The 21,675-nt window shown below is 42.2% G+C and overlaps 1 protein-coding gene across 2 annotated transcripts; it reads right to left on the bottom strand.

The window, feature by feature from the left end:
• Nucleotides 1-11,986: 11,986 nt before the first annotated feature.
• BCL2L15 (BCL2 like 15) lies at nucleotides 11,987-21,553 on the bottom strand. 2 transcript variants are annotated; one of them, XM_040230997.1, is made up of 5 exons: nucleotides 21,160-21,553; nucleotides 18,956-19,116; nucleotides 18,520-18,641; nucleotides 15,399-15,623; nucleotides 11,987-14,518 (listed from the first exon to the last, which is right to left on the bottom strand). In XM_040230997.1, the coding sequence occupies exons 1-5, from the start codon at nucleotides 21,168-21,170 to the stop codon at nucleotides 14,501-14,503; spliced, it is 537 nt and encodes a 178-aa protein (XP_040086931.1). In that variant the 5' UTR covers nucleotides 21,171-21,553; the 3' UTR covers nucleotides 11,987-14,500. The 2 variants fall into 2 exon arrangements, with proteins under 2 accessions (XP_040086931.1, XP_040086932.1); XM_040230998.1 differs by lacking the exon at nucleotides 21,160-21,553 and adding an exon at nucleotides 19,192-19,928.
• Nucleotides 21,554-21,675: the final 122 nt, after the last annotated feature.

The following is a 21,675-nucleotide window of genomic DNA, read 5'->3' as shown; positions in this document are numbered from 1 at the left end:
GTTTCGGCCCTGATAGGGAGGCTGTTCTAGAAAAAGCTCCCATGTATCAGCTTACATGAGTTCTTTCCTCAAGGGGTACAAGCCTACCCAAGCGTGTCTCATTTGGTGTGATAACGAACCAAAAATCAGTATAATATCTCTATTTGAGGACAGAAGATCAGTAAATAAGTTGTTAACAAAATGAGTCTGAAATAATCGTGAAGAAGATTTGGAAATGTGCTGTTGGAACTTCCTCTATTTGCTATTAGCAATCCTTTCTGTTTTGCAACATTATTCAAACTTTCTTTAGGAAATGATTCTGAACACTATTCGGCTGCATCTACTTTATTGAGCCTCATAACAGGGAAGGAAAGGTCACTGAGATATCTTGCTTACAATGTGAAGTCAATGAAGAATTTCAGTTTAGGTCCACCTAATAAAATGAACCGTATTTTCAACACTTGTTGAGAGCAGAATGTCAGGAGAGTGTGTAATTTCCTCAGTTCTGTCTCACCACCACAAAGATTTCAAACAGCGGACCAGTGTTACAGCTCTTGGTTACAGCTCAGAGTTTTATCTATTCCATAAACAAAGGATAGTACAGCTTCAAGGCCTCAATCCCTCTTGGCTTCTTTTTATCTGTTTTGTCTTCTCCCTGCTGAGCCTGCCCTATGCAAATTAGGGCTAGCCAGGAAGGGGGCCTGTTTGTTTCACGGGAGGTTCTCAGTCCAGTCCGTGGCTTTTTCGTTTTTCCATTTTTGCGGGCTTTTTCCTTTCTTTGTCTTTTAGCCATCAGCATTTTGGACTCCTTTTTCTATTCTAACTACGTAGCAAGAGTTCAGTTCAGTTCAGTCGCTCAGTCGTGTCTGACTCTTTGCAACCCCATGAATCGCAGCACGCCAGGCCTCCCTGTCCACCACCAACTCCCGGAGTTTACTCAAACTCACATCCATCGAGTTGGTGATGCCATCCCCTGTCGTCCCCTTTTCCTCCTGCCCCCAATCCTTCCCAGCATCAGAGTCTTTCCACTGAGTCAACTGTTCACATCCAAGAGTAACAGTTCTCAAATTATTCCCCACTAGCATTAAATTTAGAATTTCTTGCTGCTCTAGATAATACAATTCAATTTGGCTTTTTAAAGACAAAACTATGGGGAAACGTGTCTTTGTATTGGTTGTACCGGGTCTTCACCGCTCCTCGCAGGCTTTGTCTCGTAGCGGCGAGTGGGGTCTGGCCTTGCTTGTGGTGCGCAGGCTTCGCCTGGCAGTGGCCTCTCTTCCTGCAGAGCCCAGGCTCCAGGTGCGCAGGCCCCAGTAGTTGCAGGGCTTGGACTCAGGAGTTGTAGCACACAGGCCTAACTGCTCCGGGGCATGCAGAGTCTTCCCAGACCAGGGGCAGAACCCATGTCCCCTGCACCGACAGGCAGATTCTTATCCACTATACCACTAGGGAAATCTGGGGAAATCTTAAAGACAAAATTTCAAGTTCACCATGACTAAAACCATGTGAAAGTACACACATGGCTAAATGAAGACTAAAAGATGAAAAAAAAAAAAAGAATCAATTGAATAAGTGTTGGGATTAAGGATGGTTTTTAAAGTTCTTCTTTTAAAATTATCATACCATTTTTTAAATTAGAAAAAAAAAAAACAACCCTGCAAAAATCCATTAATCTGTTCAAAAAATTTATTGAGTTTCCACTGAATGCTAAGTATTGGACTATATTAAGGGCTGCATATACAATAGTGAACAAGCCAGAACATGATGAAAAACACTCTTAACCAGTTCATAAAGCATCTCAGAACTAAAGACATAGATTTAATTACTGATAAAAATTAAAATATTCCAAATGAATTTGCTTATTTGCAAAGTAGGAAAGAATAACCCTGAAAGAAAGTGATTTCCTATATTTGGACAGCTGAGAGACCTACAGTTACATAAACTCTGTGACCTTAGAATGTCTTCACTTCAATCAAAATCAGAACTTGACTGGTAAAGTAACAGACAGACAGCTCATAAAATAAATTTTACATCTACTTTCCTTGAGCCCATATTTCAGAATAATCCCTTTCTAACTTTATTCTCTTTTTAGGGAGGGATAAGATGGAGATAAGAAAGAAAATAAGAGTCAAGGAAGAAAAACTTGCTGAGATCCAACGTATGAGGATCTGAAAATAGAGTCTTAGCAGAACTACAGATCTTCTTTAAAAGCAAGCAGCAATGCTCAGGATTCTGTTCCACTCTCAAACCAAAGATATAGAAATATCGTGAAATAACTAAACCTCAAAAACCCACTTAGCCAAAAGGCCATTTCCTGAGCAGACCACTCAAGCAAGCAAAAAACAAACTGAAGGTGAAAACAAAGCACCTGTTTTATGTTTAATAAATCTAGGTTACTACTTAATTGTTCACACTTCTTTTTACAGGTACTGGAGGACAATAGGAGCATAATTCTTTTTGATGACAATTCTGTTGACTCATTTGTATCTTGTGGGTAGATCAAGAGCTGGTGAAGGAAAACAGGTCATTCAGCAAAGATTAGCAAATACCTTAAAGAATCGAAGACTTTTTACAATGAACCACTTAAACCAGTCCAGCATAAACCCTAAGTGAACACAACAGTTCCATGCAGTAAAAGAGTCATAAACACTTTATCAGAACCATCAAAGGCGGGCTCAAGTGGAAAGTAAAACTGTAGCGCCTGAAAAGGAGTCAGGAAGGAACATCTCACTGCTGCCTCACCTGCCGCTGGTATTTGTTCAGAAGAAAGATGACAACAGGGAGGGGCGTCAGTCACTCTGTCACCTGTTCCGACCAGAGGGGAATGTGCCAGTTTAAGGGGAAACATCAGTGTCATGGGGATTGGGAGTTAGAGGACAAAAAATCTTTAACCAAAGAGAATATCAGTGGATCATTAGGACAAGATAAACTAGACAAGAAAGACATTGCATTTTCTCAGAACATCCTTCTCTCTGAGGAGGCACGTTTTACCTTGAAAAGCCACTTATTAGTCTCGGCTTTAATTTCACTACTCCTGCCTTCCCTTATATCCCAGGACCATTGATCTTATATAGCCTTTGAGTATTACCTGTGAATCACTCAGGGCTTCATAAGCATCTTCTTGGTTACCATGTCTTTCAATTTCAACTTGTTTTCTCTGTTCCCATGTATACCAGCATCCCCATTTCACATTTGGATTCCTGCAGTGATAAGCTCTTAGTCATTTTCCTATCTGTATCTTCCCAATCTAGTATCTCTTGGTAACTAAGGCTGGATAAAAGTTAAGACTCAGGATTTCCCTGGCGGTCCAGTGGCTGGGACTCCATACTCCCAATGTGGGAGGCCCAGGTTCGATTCCTAACAGGGAACTAGATCCCACATGCCATAACTAAGATCCCGCACACCACAATGAAGATCAAAGAGCTTCCATGCCCTAACTGGGACCTGGGACAGACAAATAAGTAAATTTTTTAAAAAGTGAAGACTTCTCTTTAATGCGGAACAACAGAAGTCCTTACTGATAGTCGATGCGAACCAGTACAGCTTCCTCAGCTTGTCACCAAGCCCTTCCTCATCAAATATCCCCAACCAACCTATCCAACCACATCACGCTACGACTTTGTTCATTCTACGGCCATACCTTTGGTTGCTGCTGCTGCTAAGTCACTTCAGTCGTGTCCATCTCTGTGCAGCCCCATAGACAGCAGCCCACCAGGCTCCCCCATCCCTGGGATTCTCCAGGCAAGAACACTGGAGTGGGCTGCCATTGCCTTCTCCAATATCTTTGGTTACTTCTCATCATTTCCCTTGGTTTTTGCCAAGATGAAAATAAAGCCTAGTTAGTTACCCCTTGCTTCAAAGATCCTGCCCCAACTCCATCTCACTATGAACTTCTCTAAATCTGAATCTCTTCAGTATGTCTTTATGTTCTGATATAGAAGCTTAGTTTCTCCACATGTTCTTTGTCTCCCATAAGTTTATTTAAAAGAGGAAATTATTCAAAGGAAAACATATAAAATGCCTCTTATAGTTTTAAGCTTATCAAAGGCAATGATAACGTCTTCTGTACATTTGTGTGGCCCACAGGACTTCACATGGTTTTGAGCATACCTAAAATAGCTCTACTGTGATAACTATTGTGGTTAGGCCTTGGTGAGACATCCACTCTGACTTGGTTACTCACTCCATCAGTTAACTCTAGGTCTCTTGCCTGGCACAGTCTCTGCTTGTCTTTGCCTGGGCACCTTCACTATGCCAAGAGCAGATGGGCTTTCCCTACAGGGAGGACCAGAAACCTGGCAAACAGTACTTCCCTGAAGCTGCTGACCATGCAGCAGGGCTAGTGTTATAAAAGAAATGGTGCTATTACTGAGACAGAGTCCCCCCCAAAGGGCTTCAGTGGCCCAGAAAGAAATGACCTTCTTTATCTCCATAATCAACTACTTCTCTTTTTAGAAATGAACACTGAGGAAGCTTATAAAACACCTCTTTTTTTCCACACCATCTCTAGCAATTATTATTTGTAGATTTTTTTTTTTTTTGGTGATGGCCATTCTAACCAGTGTGCCATGATACCTCATTATAGTTTTGATTTGCACTTCTCTAGTAATTAGTAATATTGTATAAAAGAGACAGCCAGTGGGAAGCTGCTGTAGAGTACAGAGAGCTCAGCTTGGTGCTCTGTGATGACCTGGGAGGTGGGAGGGAGGTTCAAGAGGGAGGGGATATATGTATGCCTATAGCTGAGTCAAGTTGTTATACAGCAGAAGCTAACACATCACTGTAAAGCAATTTACTCCAATAATAATAATCAAAACACCTCTAATGCAGCTAATTTGCTTTGCTCGTTTTCACATCATCCACAGCTGGGAAGTCCCCTACCCATCTTCCAATCAGCTTCTAGTCACTGCAGCATTCTGGGATCTCATTATGTTTTTCAGTCCACCAGTCATGAGCTTCACAGTCAACTTCCCATGTGCTACACAAGGAATCACACTCTGCCTTTGGTTTAAGAAACAATCAAGAGGCAAAGGTCAACTGATAACTTTCAATTGAAGAAATTTACCTTTTTTGGTAGAGTTAGAGCTCTTAGTGAGGCTTGGTGTCTTGTTCAAAATATAATCAAACCTGAAGTCTCAGTTTTCATTTGATTGGTCATTCATTTTTCCTTCATTTGTCCATTTAATGAATATTTATGAAATCCCTATACATGCAAGAGAATGGGGAAGAGGGAAGCTTCAGAAGTGAACAACAAATTGTCCTCATTCAAGCACCCTTTATTCTAGTAGGGAAGGTGCATGTGCATGCAGGTTCAGTTGCTCAGTCGTGTCCGACTCTTTGTGACCCCGTGGACTGTAGCCGCCAGGCTCCTCTGTCCGTGGGATTTCCCAGGCAAGAACATTGGAGTGCGTTACCATTTCCTCCTCCAGGGGATCTTCCCAACCCAGGGATTGAACCCAGGTCTCCAGCGCCTCCTGCACTGTCAGGTGGATTCTTTACCACCGAGCCACCTGGGCAAAGTGATGGGCAAGGAGTAGATTTATTAATGTCTTTTATAAAGAGATTGCAAGAAAATGAGGCATGAGAGGATGATCATGTTCTAGGTCTTGGGTGAGCCTCTGCGATAGATTCCAAGTGAAGGTCCTTTTCTGAGGCAGAAAAGAATTCAAGAGTGAGCCATAGTGAAGTGAAAGGAGAGATACACATTCTGTAGACAGAATGTGGTCTGTCTCAGGAGGCAAGAGTGCCCTGAGGTGTGGGCGTGGTTAGTTTTTATGGGTTGGGTAATTTCATAGGCCAATGAGTGGCAAAATTATGCCAGCTACTTTGGGGAAGGGGTGGGGATTTCAAGGAATTGGGCTACCACCCAATTTTGGCCTTTTATGGTCAGTCATAAATGTCCTGGTGCCTGTGGTGTGTGTGACCTAACTAATGTATTACAGTGAGTGAATAATAATGATCAAGGTCCACTGGAAGTCAAATCTTCTGCTATCATGGGCCTAGTCGGTTCTAACCAGCTTTTGCTGTGTCCTCAATGGCTGTCACTCTTTCAGTGGTTGTGCCCTGCCCTCTTTCCTCCTGTTTTAGGCACATGCCGGCAGAGGAAGCATGCAACCATTTGCAGAATGAAGGAACTGATGCTGCCAAAAGTCTTGGGTTCTGTGCCCACTGAAGCTGAACAAAAAAATACAGAGACAGTTTGGAAGAAATAGAAAGGTGGCATTAATCCTTAGACAACAGAGGGCAGACACAACAGGCTCGTGCCCAAGAACTGTGCCCCCAACTTCCATGAGGAGTCTAAAGGCTTATACATGATGAGGGCTTCCAGTTGGGGTAGGTGATGAGGAACAAAAGTATAAAGATCTTGTATTCTTCCTCTTGCATTGTTTCAAAAATAGTCACAGGCTGGTGTCAGGTAGCCCAATAATTGTCCACTCTCTTTTGTGTAGTGTGCTCCTGGGCCTTCTTTCTATAATACAAGGAGAAAAACTACTAGGCGGGGTGTGCAGAGAGAGTGCTGTAAAGGTGAGCACCAGATAGAGGGTGTAATTAGCATAGAGTCAAAGGATAATAGGTAGGAAAGGTAGCCAATGCAGAGTTAGAGGGCAGAAAAGCAAACTTAGTTACAGACTACATTAGGAACAAACTAGATTAGGAACAGTTGTTAAAAGTAAACCTAAGAGTGATCAAGGGGCTTCCCAGGTGGTGCTCAGTTCAGTTCAGTTCAGTCGCTCAGTCATGTCCGACACTTTGCGACCCCAAGAATCGCAGCACGCCAGGCCTCCCTGTCCATCACCAAGTCCCGGAGTTCACTCAGACTCACGTCCATCGAGTCCGTGATGCCATCCAGGCATCTCATCCTCGGTCGTCCCCTTCTCCTCCTGCCCCCAGTCCCTCCCAGCATCAAAGTCTTTTCCAATGAGTCAACCCTTCGCATAAGGTGGCCAAAGTACTGGAGTTTCAGCTTTAGCATCATTCCTTCCAAAGAAATCCCAGGGTTAATCTCCTTCAGAATGGACTGGTTGGATTTCTTTGCAGTCCAAGGGACTCTCAAGAGTCTTCTCCAACACCACAGTTCAACTCACCTGCCAATGCAGGAGACATAAGAGACACAGGTTCGATCCCTGGGTCAGGAAGGTCCCCTAGAGGAGGGAATGGCAACCCACTCCAGTGTACTTGCCCAGAGAATCCCACGGACAGAGGAGCCTGATGGGCCGCAGTTCATGGGGTTGCAAAGAGTTGGACATGACTAAAGTGACTTAGCACAGGAGTGATAAGGTTTGCTCACTGATATCTTCTTTGTTCTCAGGAAAGACAGGAAAAACTCATTCTTCTTTTTTCCTTTTCACTGCAACAGAATGATGGGTGAATTGCTCAGGAGAAGTTTTTTGAGCCTCTGCCTGACACTGTGCCAACTGCCTTACCACAGACTCTGACACACTTCTCACTACAATCCTATGAGGTAGGGATTATCTTCGGGGCCATTGTACAAATAAAAACATGGAGCCTCTCAGAAGCTGAGCAACCTTCCGCCTTGGAGCTATGGGCAGGGAGGGTACAACCCAAGTCTCAGTCAGTCAGTCAGTCAGTTCAGTCGCTCAGTCGTGTCCGACTCTTTGCAACCCCATGAATCGCAGCACGCCAGGCCTCCCTGTCCATCACCATCTCCCGGAGTTCACTCAGACTCATGTCCATCGAGTTGGTGATGCCATCCAGCCATCTCATTCTCTGTCGTCCCCTTCTCCTCCTCCCCCCAATCTCTCCCAGCATCGGAGTCTTTTCCAATGAGTCAACTCTTCGCATGAGGTGGCCAGAGTATTGGAGTTTCAGCTTTAGCATCAGTCCTTCCGAAGAAGACCCAGGACTGATCTCCTTTAGAATGGACTGGGTGGATCTCCTTGCAGACCAAAGGACTCTCAAGAGTCTTGTCCAACAACACCACAATTCAAAAGCATCAATTCTTCGGTGCTCAGCTTTCTTCACAGTCCAACTCTCACACCCATACACTTGACCTCAAAGTCTCAGGAGCTGAGGAGAACTTATTTAATGTGTCAAAGCTGTACTTCTTTAGAACAGAAAAGGAGGATGAAGGTCCAGCTGAAGGAGGGAATTGGCAGGAACAGATTAGCAGAGTCAGCCCAGGAGTGCTCAGTACATCCAAAATGAAAGTTAAGTCACTCAGTCATGTCCAACTCTTAGCGACCCCATGGACTGTAGCCCTCCAGGCTCCTCTGTCCACAGAATTCTCCAGATAAGAATAATGGAGTGGATAGCCATTCCCTCCTCCAGGGGATCTTCCCAGGGATCCCAACCTAGGGATCAAACCCAGGTCTCCTGCATTGCAGGCAGATTCTTTACCATCAGAGCCACCAGGGAAGCCCCATCCAAGAACCAACCAAAGCCCGAGCTCTGGATAAAGCAGTGTGTCTGTGTGATCTTGAACTGAGTCACTGGAAATGAGGGGGTGAGGGATATGAGGCGAAAGGGGCATCCAGTCCAAGAAAATGGTGTTAATAAATATTAATCTTGAAAATGAAAGCAACTTAGGTGAATTGGTGGGACTGAAACAAGGAGGGTAATGAGGCTAGGAAAGCAATAAATAAGGTTAGAAAGGCAGATAAGGGGCCTCATCATAAATGACCTTGTGTGGCTTCTAAAGGGGTTTGCATTTTCTCCTGATACAAGCAACAGAAACCCACTCTCCAGTTTTAAACCTCTGAGCAAAATGATCACTTTTGCATGTTTGTAATATTACTCTGAAATGAGTTTGGAGTAATTCAAACCTAAAGGCAGGTCTGGGAGACTATTTCAATAATCCCTGTGATGGTGGCCTTCACTGTTGACTTCTTGGCAGGGAGAGGAAAGGAATGGCTTTACCTAGAAATGGGTTTAAAGAGGAAAAAAAAGTGGTCCTGTTTTAAACACAATGAGTTTGATGTTATCATGGGACATCTAAATTGCCACCCACACACACATTTGAGAAGTCCACATCTATGATCTTATCACAGATGGTCTTAAATTATAGTTATTTTTGTGATCTAGGTTAAAGTTTAACTGTTTTCCTCACTTCAGGACTTTTCAGTGCCTCCAATATGCTATATCACGAATGCAGAGGGAGGATATAAGATGGAGTGTTTACCACACTCAATCGAACGAGAGTATTTCCCCCAGTTTATTAACATGTCTCAGGACAACGGGGTTACCTGCTGTTCTAGAAGTTTTCAACTATATTAAGATTAATAAACAATGAAGAGTTTTTTGAACTGGTTCAAAAGCAATTAGAAAGCAGACCAAAAAAAGGAGCTTGAATAATCAGCAGGGTGTAAAGAATGAGCCTTGCCTGGCTCATGTTCTTAACAAGTGGTAAGAATGGGGAGATCTGCCTAGTGTTAAGGACCCTGTGAAATATACTATCAAAGTGAAACAGATGTAGAGGTTGCTTAAAAAGTCAACTATGTCCAAAAAAGGTAAACACACAAATAACTATAATTTAAGACCATTTGTCGGAGAAGGCAATGGCACCCCACTCCAGCACTCTTGCCTGGAAAATCCCGTGGACAGAGGAGCCTGGCGGGGGTCGCTAAGAGTCGGACACGACTGAGGGACTTCACTTTCCCTTTTCAGTTTCATGCATTGGAGAAGGAAATGGCAACCTACTCCAGTGTTCTTGCCTGGAGAATCCCAGGGACGGGGGAGCCTCATGGGTTGCCGTCTATGGGGTAGCACAGAATCGGACATGACTGAAGCGACTTAGCAGCAAGACCATTTGTGATAAGACCATAGATGTGGTGCAAACAAAATTATGAGAAGACAGTCAGGGTCAGAGCCAGAAAAAAAACTATTATGAGAAGGTAAAGATCACTTCTTACTTGGATTATCTAGATAGCCTTTAAACAAATTATTTATTTGGCTGCCCCAGGTTTTAGTTGCTGCACTTGGAATCTCCAATCTTTGTCAAAACATGTGGGATCTTCAGGTGCAGCATGCAAGCATGTGGGATCTAGTTCCCTGACCAGAGAGCAAACCCAAGCCCCCTGCTTTGGGAGTATGGAGTCTTAGCCACTGGACCACCAGGGAAATCCCTTATCTGTATAGTCTTCACAGAGGAAGGAACATTTGAACTGGGTCTTGAAGATGTCTGGAGAGCCTAAGAGAAAGCAATAGAAAACAGAGAGCAGTAGGCAGAGGGCGGCTTAATGATGGCTTAGTTTGACTGGAGCATGGCTTATGGAGAAAAGAGTCTTGATCCGTAACACTAGAAAAGGCAGCTGGTGCCAGACCCTGAGAGAACTTGAATACCAGGCTGAAAAGTCAGGCTTTATTTGATGGGAAATAGGAAAACACTGATTAAAAAAAAAAAACAAAACTTTATTGAGGTAGTGCTGACATACAATAAACTACACATTTCAAACTTTCATAAAAAGTTTTGGTATGTATACACACTCATGAAACCATCACCAAGGTAATGAATACATCCAATTACCTTCTACTGAAAGATTTCAAGAGAGGTAATCAAAGCAATGCTTTGGGAAAATGATTCTTAGTTTTTAAACAGTAAGTGCTCCCATCTGATACATTTTTAAAGGAATTTTAATTTTAGTTTTTAATTATTTGTTTTTGGTGTGCTGGGTCTTCGTTGCTACACAGGCTTTCTCTAGTTGCAATAAGTGAGGGCTACTCCCCAGTTGTGGTACACAAGCTTCTCCCGGCAGTGGCTTCTCTTGTTGTGGAGCACACGCTCTAGAATGTGGGCTCAGTAGTTGTGGCACATTAGCTTAGTTGCCCTGCAGAGTGTGGAGTCTTTCTGGACCAGAGACGGAATCCATGCCTTCTGCACTGACAGCCAGATTCTTAACCACTGGACCACCAGGGAAGTCCTGATACATTTTATTAAAGTTTCAAAATCTTGTTGAGTGGCACATAAAATTTCAGAATGCATTATACCATATCCAAAAAGGGACCAAAAAAAAAAAGTCACAGCTTTGGCCAACTTGGTGGTAATATATGGGACAGACTGGAATGGGTCAAGCTTTCAACAGGATGATCAACTGAAAGCAAAACTAGGAAGTTTTATCAGAAGTCCCAGCAGCTGGTAATAAATTCTTGCAGGAAGAATCAGGACAAAAAGGAAGGAATAGTGAGAAAGACTAATTGGGGGCATAGAACCAGCAAGAGGGAGAAGGGAAAAATGACTGAGGTTTTGAGTTAGTTGGATGGCAGTCTGGGAAAGTGTGGGGATAAGAAAGGTCGACAGAAATAGAGTTAGAGTTTGTGGGTAGGGATTTAGGAAGAAGGAAAATAAGTCAGATTTAGGAATCACACTGAGGTGAAATGTAAAATAAGACTGGTTTGCCTTTGTGGGAGGCAGAACTAATGAAGAGAAAAAAGTCAAGCTAGAACTTTATGAATTTCAAACCACAGAGTCTCTGAATTGTTCAAGCAGTGCTTAACATATTCCAGGCATTAGGCTAAACCCTTCTTCACAAAGTATATTGTATCATTTATCCCTCACAATAATCCTATTGTGGGAACATAAGCACAAAGGAGTTGGATTACTTGCCCAATGTCACATGATTTGTCTATGGTGAAATCAAGTTGTAAAAATCAGACAGTCTAAATGCATTCATGATCTCTGGGCTACAGTGTTTCTTTCACGCAGCCCAAATCACTTCAGCTCTCCTAGGACAGAGGGTGGCCTAGCAACAAACACAACACCCAGGACAGAGCTGCCTTATCTATTTGCCTAGCACCATATCCTCTGTCTCAAGGTATTACACAACAGGGGAACTCCTTGGTGGTCCAGTGGTTAGGACTCTGTACTTTCACTGGTGTGGCCTGGTTGGAGAACTAAGGTCCTACAAGCTGTGTGGCATGGCCCCCCAAAAAGATACTACAGTATACTTGGAGCTAGATTCACATTCTGATGTTTTATGGGCCTCATTGGACAAAAAAAGGGAGCTGGCATGGCTAAGAGGGGGAAGAATAAAAAGAGGACACTGCTGACCTCTAATACTTATCATTCAATTTATTTTTTTCCACTTTTATTAAGATATGACATTGTGTAAATTTAAGGCATACAATGCAATTATTTGATATATATGTTTGTAAAATGATCACCAAAATAAAGTTAGTTAACAAACCTATCACCTCACACAGCTATAATTTGTGTGTGCATTGAGAATTTTAAAAATCTACTTCATTAGATTCAAATATATATTATAGTATTGATAAACATGCGCTTCCCTGGTGACTCAGCAGTAAAGAATCCGTCTGCAATGGAGGAAACATGAGTTCAATCTCTGGATCAGGAAAATCCCCTGGAGGAGAAAATGGCAACCTATTCTGGTATTCTTTCCTGGGAAATCCTACGGACAGAGAAGCCTACAGTCCATGTGGTTGCAAAAGAGTTGGACACGACTGGTGACTAAACAAGATTGTTAACTATAGTCAACATGCTATACATTTCATCCCCAGAACTTTTCATCTCATAGGAAGTTTGTACCCTTTGACCACCTTCACCTATTTTCTCTACCCCAATCCTCAATCTCTGCTCTTGGCAACCAGCAATCTGCTTCCTGTTGCTGTATCATTCAATTTAGATTCCACTTGCTGAGAATTAGATCAAACGCACAGAGAGAATTTTATTTCATGAACAGAACAGCATTAGTCAAAGTGAAAATAATGATTTCACCTAAGAGGTCAAATACCACAAAACTCACCATGTTGGGTTTACAGTAATGTAACGGACAAAGGAATACATCAAGTGTCTGAAGTTGGTAGCAAGAAAAGCTAATTTCTACTAAAGAGAAACATGAAATCTCATTTCTGGATTACCAACTTAATTTATTGAAGAATAGAGGAAATAGCATAACTTGAAAAAGTCAAAATATATTAGCAGCACTATATCTTTGTGTCTGTACATCTAGAGGAGCCAGATAGCTGGCTGGTTGAAGGGAGGGGATGTGGTTAGCTTTGTTAAACTTAAGCCAAAGCCATTAACGCCTCACTTAAACAGTAGTGCTTTTCTTCTTGATGTTTAGGTAAGTCATCTAGTTTCTGGAGCTTAGAGATAAAGAAGTCTCTACTTGATGACTGTCTATTAATCCATCAGATTACTAAGAACTGTTATGTGATACATAGACCATAGAAACCATATGTTTTACTTCCAATAAGTTCCAATCACTTGTGGCAGGACCAAGGAAATACACACCCCTATCGAATACTCAGGAATCCAGGAGTTCACTGATTTGTTTTAGAGAAAGTGTGGATTATGCAAGAACTAACAAACACTCAAACTAAATTCTGATAAAAAGAGTCATCCTACCTACTGTTTCTTTTAGAATTATCAGGATTGCAACAGAGTTTAAATTACTCAAGGAGAAATGGTCATGGAGCTCTAGAGCAGAGGTCTGAAAAGGACCAGAGAGTAGATATTTTAGGTTTTACAGGACAGGCTATATGGTGTCTGCCATAATTCAACTCTGCGGTTGCAATGCTACAACAGCCATAGGTAATATGTAAACAAGTGAGTGTAGTTGCATTCCAATAAAACTTTCTTTAAAAAAAAAAAGCTGTGGGCTGATTTAGTCTGTGGGTTGTAATTCCCCAACCCTTGCTTGAACGTGATGGTTCTAAAAATTTGTATGCACATCAGAATCACCAGTGGGACCAATTAAAAAGGTAGGATCCTAGGCTCCAGTCTACCCCTACCAAAACAGAATCTCTAGGGATACAGCCTGGAAATCAGCAGCGTAAAAGGTCCACAAGTGGTAAGTGAACTGCACTTCGAGAAACACTGTGGCATGTACACAGCTAGTTTCATCTAAGATAGGATGGCCCTACAGTCCCAGAAGGGGGCCAGCACTTCCTGTATTCTGTAGTGATAGAAATGCAGTGACTGCTCTGTTGCTTTTTGGCCTTTATAATAGAAAAGCAGATGAACAGACTGCTATTTTCTTGCTTCCAGCCTTGACAATATATAAAATAATTTGGCTCCAGTGAAATTAACATGAGATTTAGGTTATGAATTGAAAAGAAAATCCTCAACTTAAAATAACAAGATTTTCTAAACCAAAGATCTCCCTGAAATGCTTCAGACTGCAAAATTAGTAGACAAGATGCCTTATCAGAGGATAGAGCTAAATCTGTTGGAATGGTTCACTGTGGGCTCCCTTTTCCCTACACTGTCTCCAGCAACCTGCCCTGTTGCCTGAAACTCCACTTCTAAAGTCATTACTTTGCATCTGGAGGTCTTTGTTGCACTAAAAATCTCACTAAAACTACTGCATCACTGTGGAAGACCCCTCATGTAAAAACAGAAAGTATAAAAATCTCTGTAGACCTCTGGGAGATGCTCCTAACTTTAACAATCAGTAGAAAAGAGATTATTCAGCTAAATTCAGTGCTGTCTAAGAGAAAGAGGGTTTTTATTTGGTTGTTTCTCAATTTTAATCACCAGAGATCAATCATCTGATCAGTCAAAGAAGTCCTGTTCAGGCTGGGAAACAGCTCCATTTCTTCTTCAGCCCTCCAGATTTTCCTAGGAAAGACAAGGAATATCCTACAGTCAAAGGGATGGTCTTCAGGAACTCCCTTAAGAAACCAGACAGACCTGTAGACACCTCAAGGGAAGGCAGCTCCTATTAAGGCTTTTGCTCATCCTGGAAATGAAGACACATGCTCCACAGAGCAGATGCTCTAAGGCAGAGGCTTAGAACGCCGCCTGTTGTCACCACCACAGCAGATGTCATTGTTCTTGGTTAGACAACAGTAAGATGATTCTGAACTTCCTCAACATACACCCAAAAGATGTTAGGGGAAGGAGACCCAGAAACTTACCAAGGGGTAGAGCAAAGTCAGACTGACGTTACAACCTCACCATAAATATAATCACAGATGATTATGTGAAGGAAGTGGGAATTAGTTTGACAAAGTTAGCAGTCAGTATTTTAGGCAACCTGCCTCTGGGGTCCAGGGCTTCCCTGGCAGCTCAACAGTAAAGAATCTGCCTGCAATGCAGGAGACAGTGCAAGAGATGCAGCTTCGATTTCTGGGTCAGGAAGATCCTCTGGAGGAGGGCATGGCAACCGACTTCAGTATTCTTGTCTGGAGAATCCCATGGACAGAGAAGCCTGGGAGGCTACAGTCCATAGGGTCACAAAGAGCTGCCCATGACTGAAGCGTGCACACTTGGGGTCCAAGACCCGCTGGCTGAGCTTCTGACTGCTTCCCTTTTCCATGGCAAAACAACCCCAGAATAATCCTGTCATTTTCAGCAAAGTTGGAAGTCCTATTTACCCGCATGGTTTCCAACGGACAGAAAGAACCATGAACTGGAGTCTCAGGTATTAATATAAATATATATATTAATATAAAAATAATGCCAATGTCCAGCAAAGACAGGGGTCCAAAATACTTACCCATCCTCCCTGGCCCTGGATGTACTCTCGGATGGCAGTGTTGCCATTGATCATATTCGTCATGGGCCTCACCACCTGTCTTGCCACCTCAGGAGCCAGGCGGGCCACATGTTCAAGAAGTTTCACTGACACTGCCAGGAAGGCTCTCTCGTAAGCCAAGCTGGACTCTTGGGTACACCAGGCATTGCTGAGAGATTTCACTGTGTTCTGAAGTACAGTTCCCGCCTGGGGAAAGACAGAAGATCTGTCAGTGGGGCATCACTAAAAACGTACAGGAGGCTACAGTTGCAGGAATCCAGGAAGGCAAGTGTTTCTCAAAGAACGGCAAGGACACACTGGTTGTATCTAAGGTAATTTTTTTTTCCCTTGATCATATTTTTAATTAAGTAAATTTATTTTGAGATAATATTTTTTCAAACTTTTTCTTTTGTATTGGGATATAGCTGATTAACAATGTTGTGAGTTTCAGGTGAACAGCGAAGGGACTCAACCGTATATACACATGTATCCATTCTTCCCCCAACTCCCCTCCCATCCATAAGGTAATCTTAAAGATTAAATGGATAAACTTTTCTTATTTTAATATTTTTTAATTTATTGCAATGGGTATTAGGAAAAAAACATAAGTAGCCCATCAAACCCACAATTTGCTCAGGATGGACAAAATGATTAAAGAAAAAAAATGATTTGAAAGAAAAATCCTAAGTACATGATAGTAGAGCTGATCAAATCCTGAATTTCTAGCTTAAATGACTGAAGTCTTGGAAACTCTAAAGCAAAAAACAGATTAGGCTTTTCCTCTTCCTTTATCCTTCCCCAAAAGTTTGATCCAAAAGCCATTATTTGGGGCCAGTGAAAGTGAAAGTTGCTCAGTCATGTCTGACTCTTTGCGATCCCATGGACTACACAGTCCATGGAATTCTCCAGGTCAGAATACTGGAGTGGGTAGCCTTTCCCTTCTCCAGGGGCTCTTCCCAACCCAGGGATCAAATCTAGGTCTCCCACATTGCAGGTGGATTCTTTACCAGCTGAGCCACAGGGGAAGCCCTAGGTGGGGCCAAGAAAGATTTCTGTGGTGTGGCATAGAGGGCCCATGGTAGTCAGAGCAGGGTGTCAGAGCCCAAAGAAGCTGAGAAGGGCATCCACAGTGAGAGTGCCTATATCCTGGTTTCCAAATTTTGTTCTCTGTAAAAAGAAATCAGAGTTCCCTGGAAAATGGCTAATTTCAGGTTGTGGCTTGGAAAATACAAGATCTTCTGTAAAAGAAATTAAAGTAGTTCTTGGAGAATGATAGGGACATGCCAAAATCGCAATTCAGATTGAAAGGACTCCTACTGGTAGAATCTGGGGCAATTTGGGCACACAAATAAATAATGATAGCAACAGATTATAACCCATTGAATAAAGTAGGAATTCATGAGTCCACATTGAAATAAAAAATAAGGTCAAAATATGAAAAGGCAGTCAATTTTATGGTGATAGAGAGAAACCTGCCATTTGGTGGCAAGCATGCTGTGGTGTATACAGAAATGGAATCACGTGGTACACATGAACCTTGGGCTTCCCTGGGGGCTCACAGAGTAAAGAATCTGCCTGCAATGCCTGAGACCTAGGTTTGGTCCCTGGATGGATCCCCTGGAGAAGGGAATGGCAACCCACTCCAGTATTCTTGCCTGGAGAATCCCCATGGACAGAGGAGCCTGGTGGGCTACAGTCCATGGGGTCACAAAGGGTCAGACATGACTGAACAACTAAGCACACACACAGTTTCCTTATCTGCTTAAATGGATATTAAGTCAGAAAATTGAGGACCGATCAGCAGTCCCCAACTTTTCTGGCACCAGGGGCCAGTTTCGTGGAAGACTATTTTTCCACAGACTAGGGGTGGGGGGATGGTTTCAAGATGATTTAAGCACATTACATTTATTGTGTACTTTATTTCTATTATTATTACATCAGTTCTACCTCAGGTCATCAGGGATTAGATCTTACAGGTTGGGGTTACCTGGCCTATAGGTTCTACAATCTAAGTTGTGTGAATACAGCAAGTGGACAAAATTGGGTTAGATGTTTGCTCATACAATGTTATACATACATGGGGAAAAGCTGTACTACAATTGTTTCTATGATGCCTCATAAAGTAGTGTAAGGATTAAATGAGATAATAAGTGTAAAACATTTAGAATATTGTCTGACACATGGTAAGTAATGAGTTAATACTAGCTGTCATTATTGATATTAATCAGCAACCTCTTCTAAAAAATGGTCTATGGTATTTATATCCAATACAGAATCCAAGAATCAGGACTCTGATGAGAAGCCAGATGCACCTAGGTGGGCTGCTGTAAGTACTTATTCCCCATTGTATCAGACTTGTCAAATGCCTATCCTTCCTGTATATAATTTTATTGCTGGATCTTGTGGGGAAACAAGATGCCCACTACCAACAAAATAAACGATTCCCTTGTGACTGAGCTGGTAGAAAGTCCACCTGCAATGCGGGAGACCTGGGTTCGATCCCTGGGTTAGGAAGATCCCCCTGGAGAAGGGAAAGGCTGCCCATTCCAGTATTCTGACCTGGAGAATTCCATGGACTGTATAGTCCATGGGTTCGCAAAGAGTTGGGACATGACTGAGCAACTTTCACTTTCACCAGCAAAATATTTTAAAAGGTGTTAAAAGAATAGAATGTTTTACCAAGAATAAAGTGCCATATATATATATATAGAGAGAGAGAGAGAGAGAGAAAGAGAGTGTATATATATATATACACACACACTCTGTATATATATATATATAGAGAGAGAAAGAGAGTATATATATATATACACACACACACACTGTATGCCATAAAGCACAGCTCTGATGAAAAACAATCAGAAACAACCAGAAGGCTGATGAGCCTGTGCCAAAAGCTTTTCACCTCAGTACCACCTTATCTTTGATTAACTGCTAAAGACTTGGAATTGAAGAATTCCTGCTGTATCTCCTTGGATGCAATAAGCCCCCAAATCTTTCATAGAACATTTGTAGTCACAGTTGTATAGGCATAGTAAGAGAACGGTGTCTGAAATAGAATAAACAAGAAGCCAACAATAGAAAGTAGTAGTGGAAACTTGACCTGTCCCCGGATGGTTTCTGCGATGACATTTCTGGCAGAAGCTTCCAATTCTCCATTGAATTTGTCACCCAGCATCCGAAGGCGACCCGCAATGATGGCCACATCAAAAGAGGAAACCTCCCCTAAAACAGATGGGGCACAGTCACATTTATCACAATGCCTGAAGTGATGGCAAGCCCCAGGGACCTGGGCATTGAAGAAAGTTCTCTAGATTTCTAAACGATCCAGTCCCCATCCTCCCAAGAAAATCTTTAATATACTGTCAACACCAATAGATAAAAAATTCTCCCTTCACTGAGAATCTCTTTCCCTGCTACAAGGACTCCAGATATTGCTGAAAACTTAGTTTGCCTTTTGAGACTTCAGAGGAAATAAGTTAGCAGATTCAGATTTTCTCATGCACTTGCAATGACCGCCTCAGGCCCAGAAGCCTTACCTGGACCTGGTTCCTCTTCACACTGTAGGGTCCGGTTACCAGCCTGCCAGGCAGGGCCTAAGAAGTCGGCGAGGAGAGCATCCACTATGCATTCCGTTTGTTCCTCAAAAGTTCGGGGGCTCTTCATTTTAGATATATGTTTGCAGTCAAGTTTTGCTTTCCTACAGAACAAGCAATTCAGTTCAGCAGGAAGTCAGAAACCCTGGTAAACCAGATGTGTCCTCATGTAAATTTACTTAATGGGACGTGGCGTCCTGGAGTCTTTCCTTCCACCTGTCTTCAAAGCAGCTGCTCAGAAAGGGCGAGACTGTTCTGCAGAGCTCACCCACACACAGCTGGGGGGGCTTATTGAAGACTTTCAGTTCCCTGAGAGTCACACCCAAGCCAGGGTTAATGGATAACTTACACTAGTGAGATAGCCAATCTAGAACTGAAATAGAGACAAGGAAGAGCCTCTTGGGTAATAATCACTAAGAAACTTCCTGCTGGGTTCTGGGTATGGTGTAATTTAAAGAAAGAAGTTTTTGAAGTTACATTACACAAACATTCAACTCCTGACGGCATTCATTTGCCACAATGGCACATTGATTATTTAGAGTACCTATGTGTAAGGAACTGCACATACTTGGCATATAAATAATCCAGAAAAATGACACAGATACAGTTCCTATCCTCATGGGGCTCACACATGGACATAAATGACAGATAGTAAGTAACTAATCACATAATTTCTTGTGCTTATTGAGATATAGTGTGTAATAAGGAAACAAACCAAAATAAAGAAGGCTTCCTTTAAGTCGTAACAATCTGAGAGGAGCTCTGAAGGACAAGTGAGGACTCATTAGGCAAAGGGTAGGAGTAAAACCTTTCCAGACAGAGGGAACAGGACATATAAAAGCTGAGGAGATGAGTAAAAAGTGGGGCATTTGAGGAACTGCAAATGGGAATAATACAAAGTATTTCACAGGGAAACAGTGAGGATTAAATAAGATAATGTTATCTGGAAGGATCAAGCAGTATCTGAAGTGTGTGTGTGTGTGTGTTAGTTGCTCAGTCACATCCAACTCTTTGCGACGCTATGGACTGTAGTCATCCAGGCTCCTCTGTCCATGGGATTCTCCACGCAAAAATACTGGAGTGGGTTGCCATTCCCTTCTCCAGGGGATATCCTTGACTCAGGAAAACCTGGGTCTCCTGCCTTGCAGGTAATTCTTTACTGTCTGAGCCATCAGGGAAACCCATCTGAAATATAGCAAGAGTTAAATGTCTTCCTTTTAGCCCAAGGTCTAATCACCGAGATGAAAGGAATCTGGGATCTATTCTCTAACAGAATTAACTGGAGTCTTCCAACAGGGCTGGACTCCATCAGTGTTTTACAGGTTCTCAGGACTGGACACTTATTTTTAGTGGTTGCCTTCTTAATGGAGCTACACCTAGATTCTGGGTTTGTGTCTCAGAAGCAGCACTCAAACCTATCAACTTTTCCAGGGTATTCTGACCTGGTGAACTAGTAGGATGACATTCAAGCATAAACAGTAAGTTAATTGTTCAAAGTGGAATTTCTAGCTTGCAAAATAATCAGAGCCAATCTGCTTTCTATTCCATTCAAAAAAAAAAAAAAAAGATCATACGTTCCTTTGGGACTAGGAATTATATAGCTAAAGGGTCATTTTTATTTGTCATCACTAAAGCTAAAAACAGTGTCTAAGTAGCTTTTAGACCTCTAATGTCAGAAGATTCTGCAAAGATAATTCTAGGCCAATGTCCTTTCACACTAGAGCTAGCCACTGACAAGTTAAGGATTCCAACAAATACATTTATGACATACTCCCAAAATAATACACAAAAACAAAAAAAATATTGTAGGATACAATCCAGCTGGTGTTAAATAGCCTCCCCAAGGTAAGTGGCATCAGTAAGCGGTAGAACAGAAATTTAAAACCAAGTATGTCTTACTATCAATAGTAAACCTTTCCCCATAATAATAACCCACCTTCCTTATTTCACTACTGGTATACGTATGGGCAAATGCAATTTTGGGAATCTAATCTTTGCATAATCTTATATATCCTTTACATAGAACCAGAGTATATCTTTCATGAGCAATGTGGGGTAAAACTTCCTCCTTTGTTTACTTCTCTCTGGGCCTTCAATGGAATACCCTTCCAACCATTCCTTCCCCTCCCTGCCCCCAGCCCACATACTCTTCACTCATGTAGTTCAAATATTGTACTCTTAATTATTACTGAAAAATGAGGCCAGAATTTTTTCACTTTCACTTGCTTCTCTTGCTGCTCTGGTCATAATAATTTATATCTTTTTCCCAAAGCCTCATCTCATTATATCATTAGCTCAAAATCCAGGATCTTGTCCTCTGCACCAGGCCTGCATGTGAATGAGGATCCTGGGGTACAGCTCCTCTCAATGTGATGACCTATAACTAAGAAAAAAAGTTATTTGTCTCACCCCCAAATACTCAACCTATGAAAAAGTGATAGAATAATTGTAATAGAACTCCAATTCAAAAAGGAGGGAATGGAGGCATCTAACAGTTGCTGGTCCATAGCTGTAAAATGATCATCAAAGTGAAGTCGCTCAATCATGTCCGACTCTTTGCGACCCCATGGGCTATAGCCTACCAGGCTTTTCAGTCCATGGAATTTTCCAGGCAAGAGTACTGGAGTGGGTTGCCATTTTCTTCTCCAGGGGATCTTCCCGAC

The sequence above is a fragment of the Oryx dammah genome, unplaced genomic scaffold (assembly GCF_014754425.2).
Source record: "Oryx dammah isolate SB20612 unplaced genomic scaffold, SCBI_Odam_1.1 HiC_scaffold_28, whole genome shotgun sequence".
Classification (NCBI taxonomy): domain Eukaryota; kingdom Metazoa; phylum Chordata; class Mammalia; order Artiodactyla; family Bovidae; genus Oryx; species Oryx dammah.
The sequence above is the reverse complement of the archived record's forward strand: the minus strand, read 5'-3'. Positions and strand labels throughout refer to the sequence as shown.

Bases quoted from the DNA above. Each gene is read 5' to 3' on its own strand.
- BCL2L15 (XM_040230997.1), bottom strand. The intron at 18,642-18,955 runs GTAAGGCTTCTG...CATCTGTTTTAG, and splicing joins TGAAGAGGAACCAGGTCCAG to GGGAGGTTTCCTCTTTTGAT. The intron at 15,624-18,519 runs GTCAAGTTTCCA...GTCTTTCCCCAG, and splicing joins CAGAAACCATCCGGGGACAG to GCGGGAACTGTACTTCAGAA.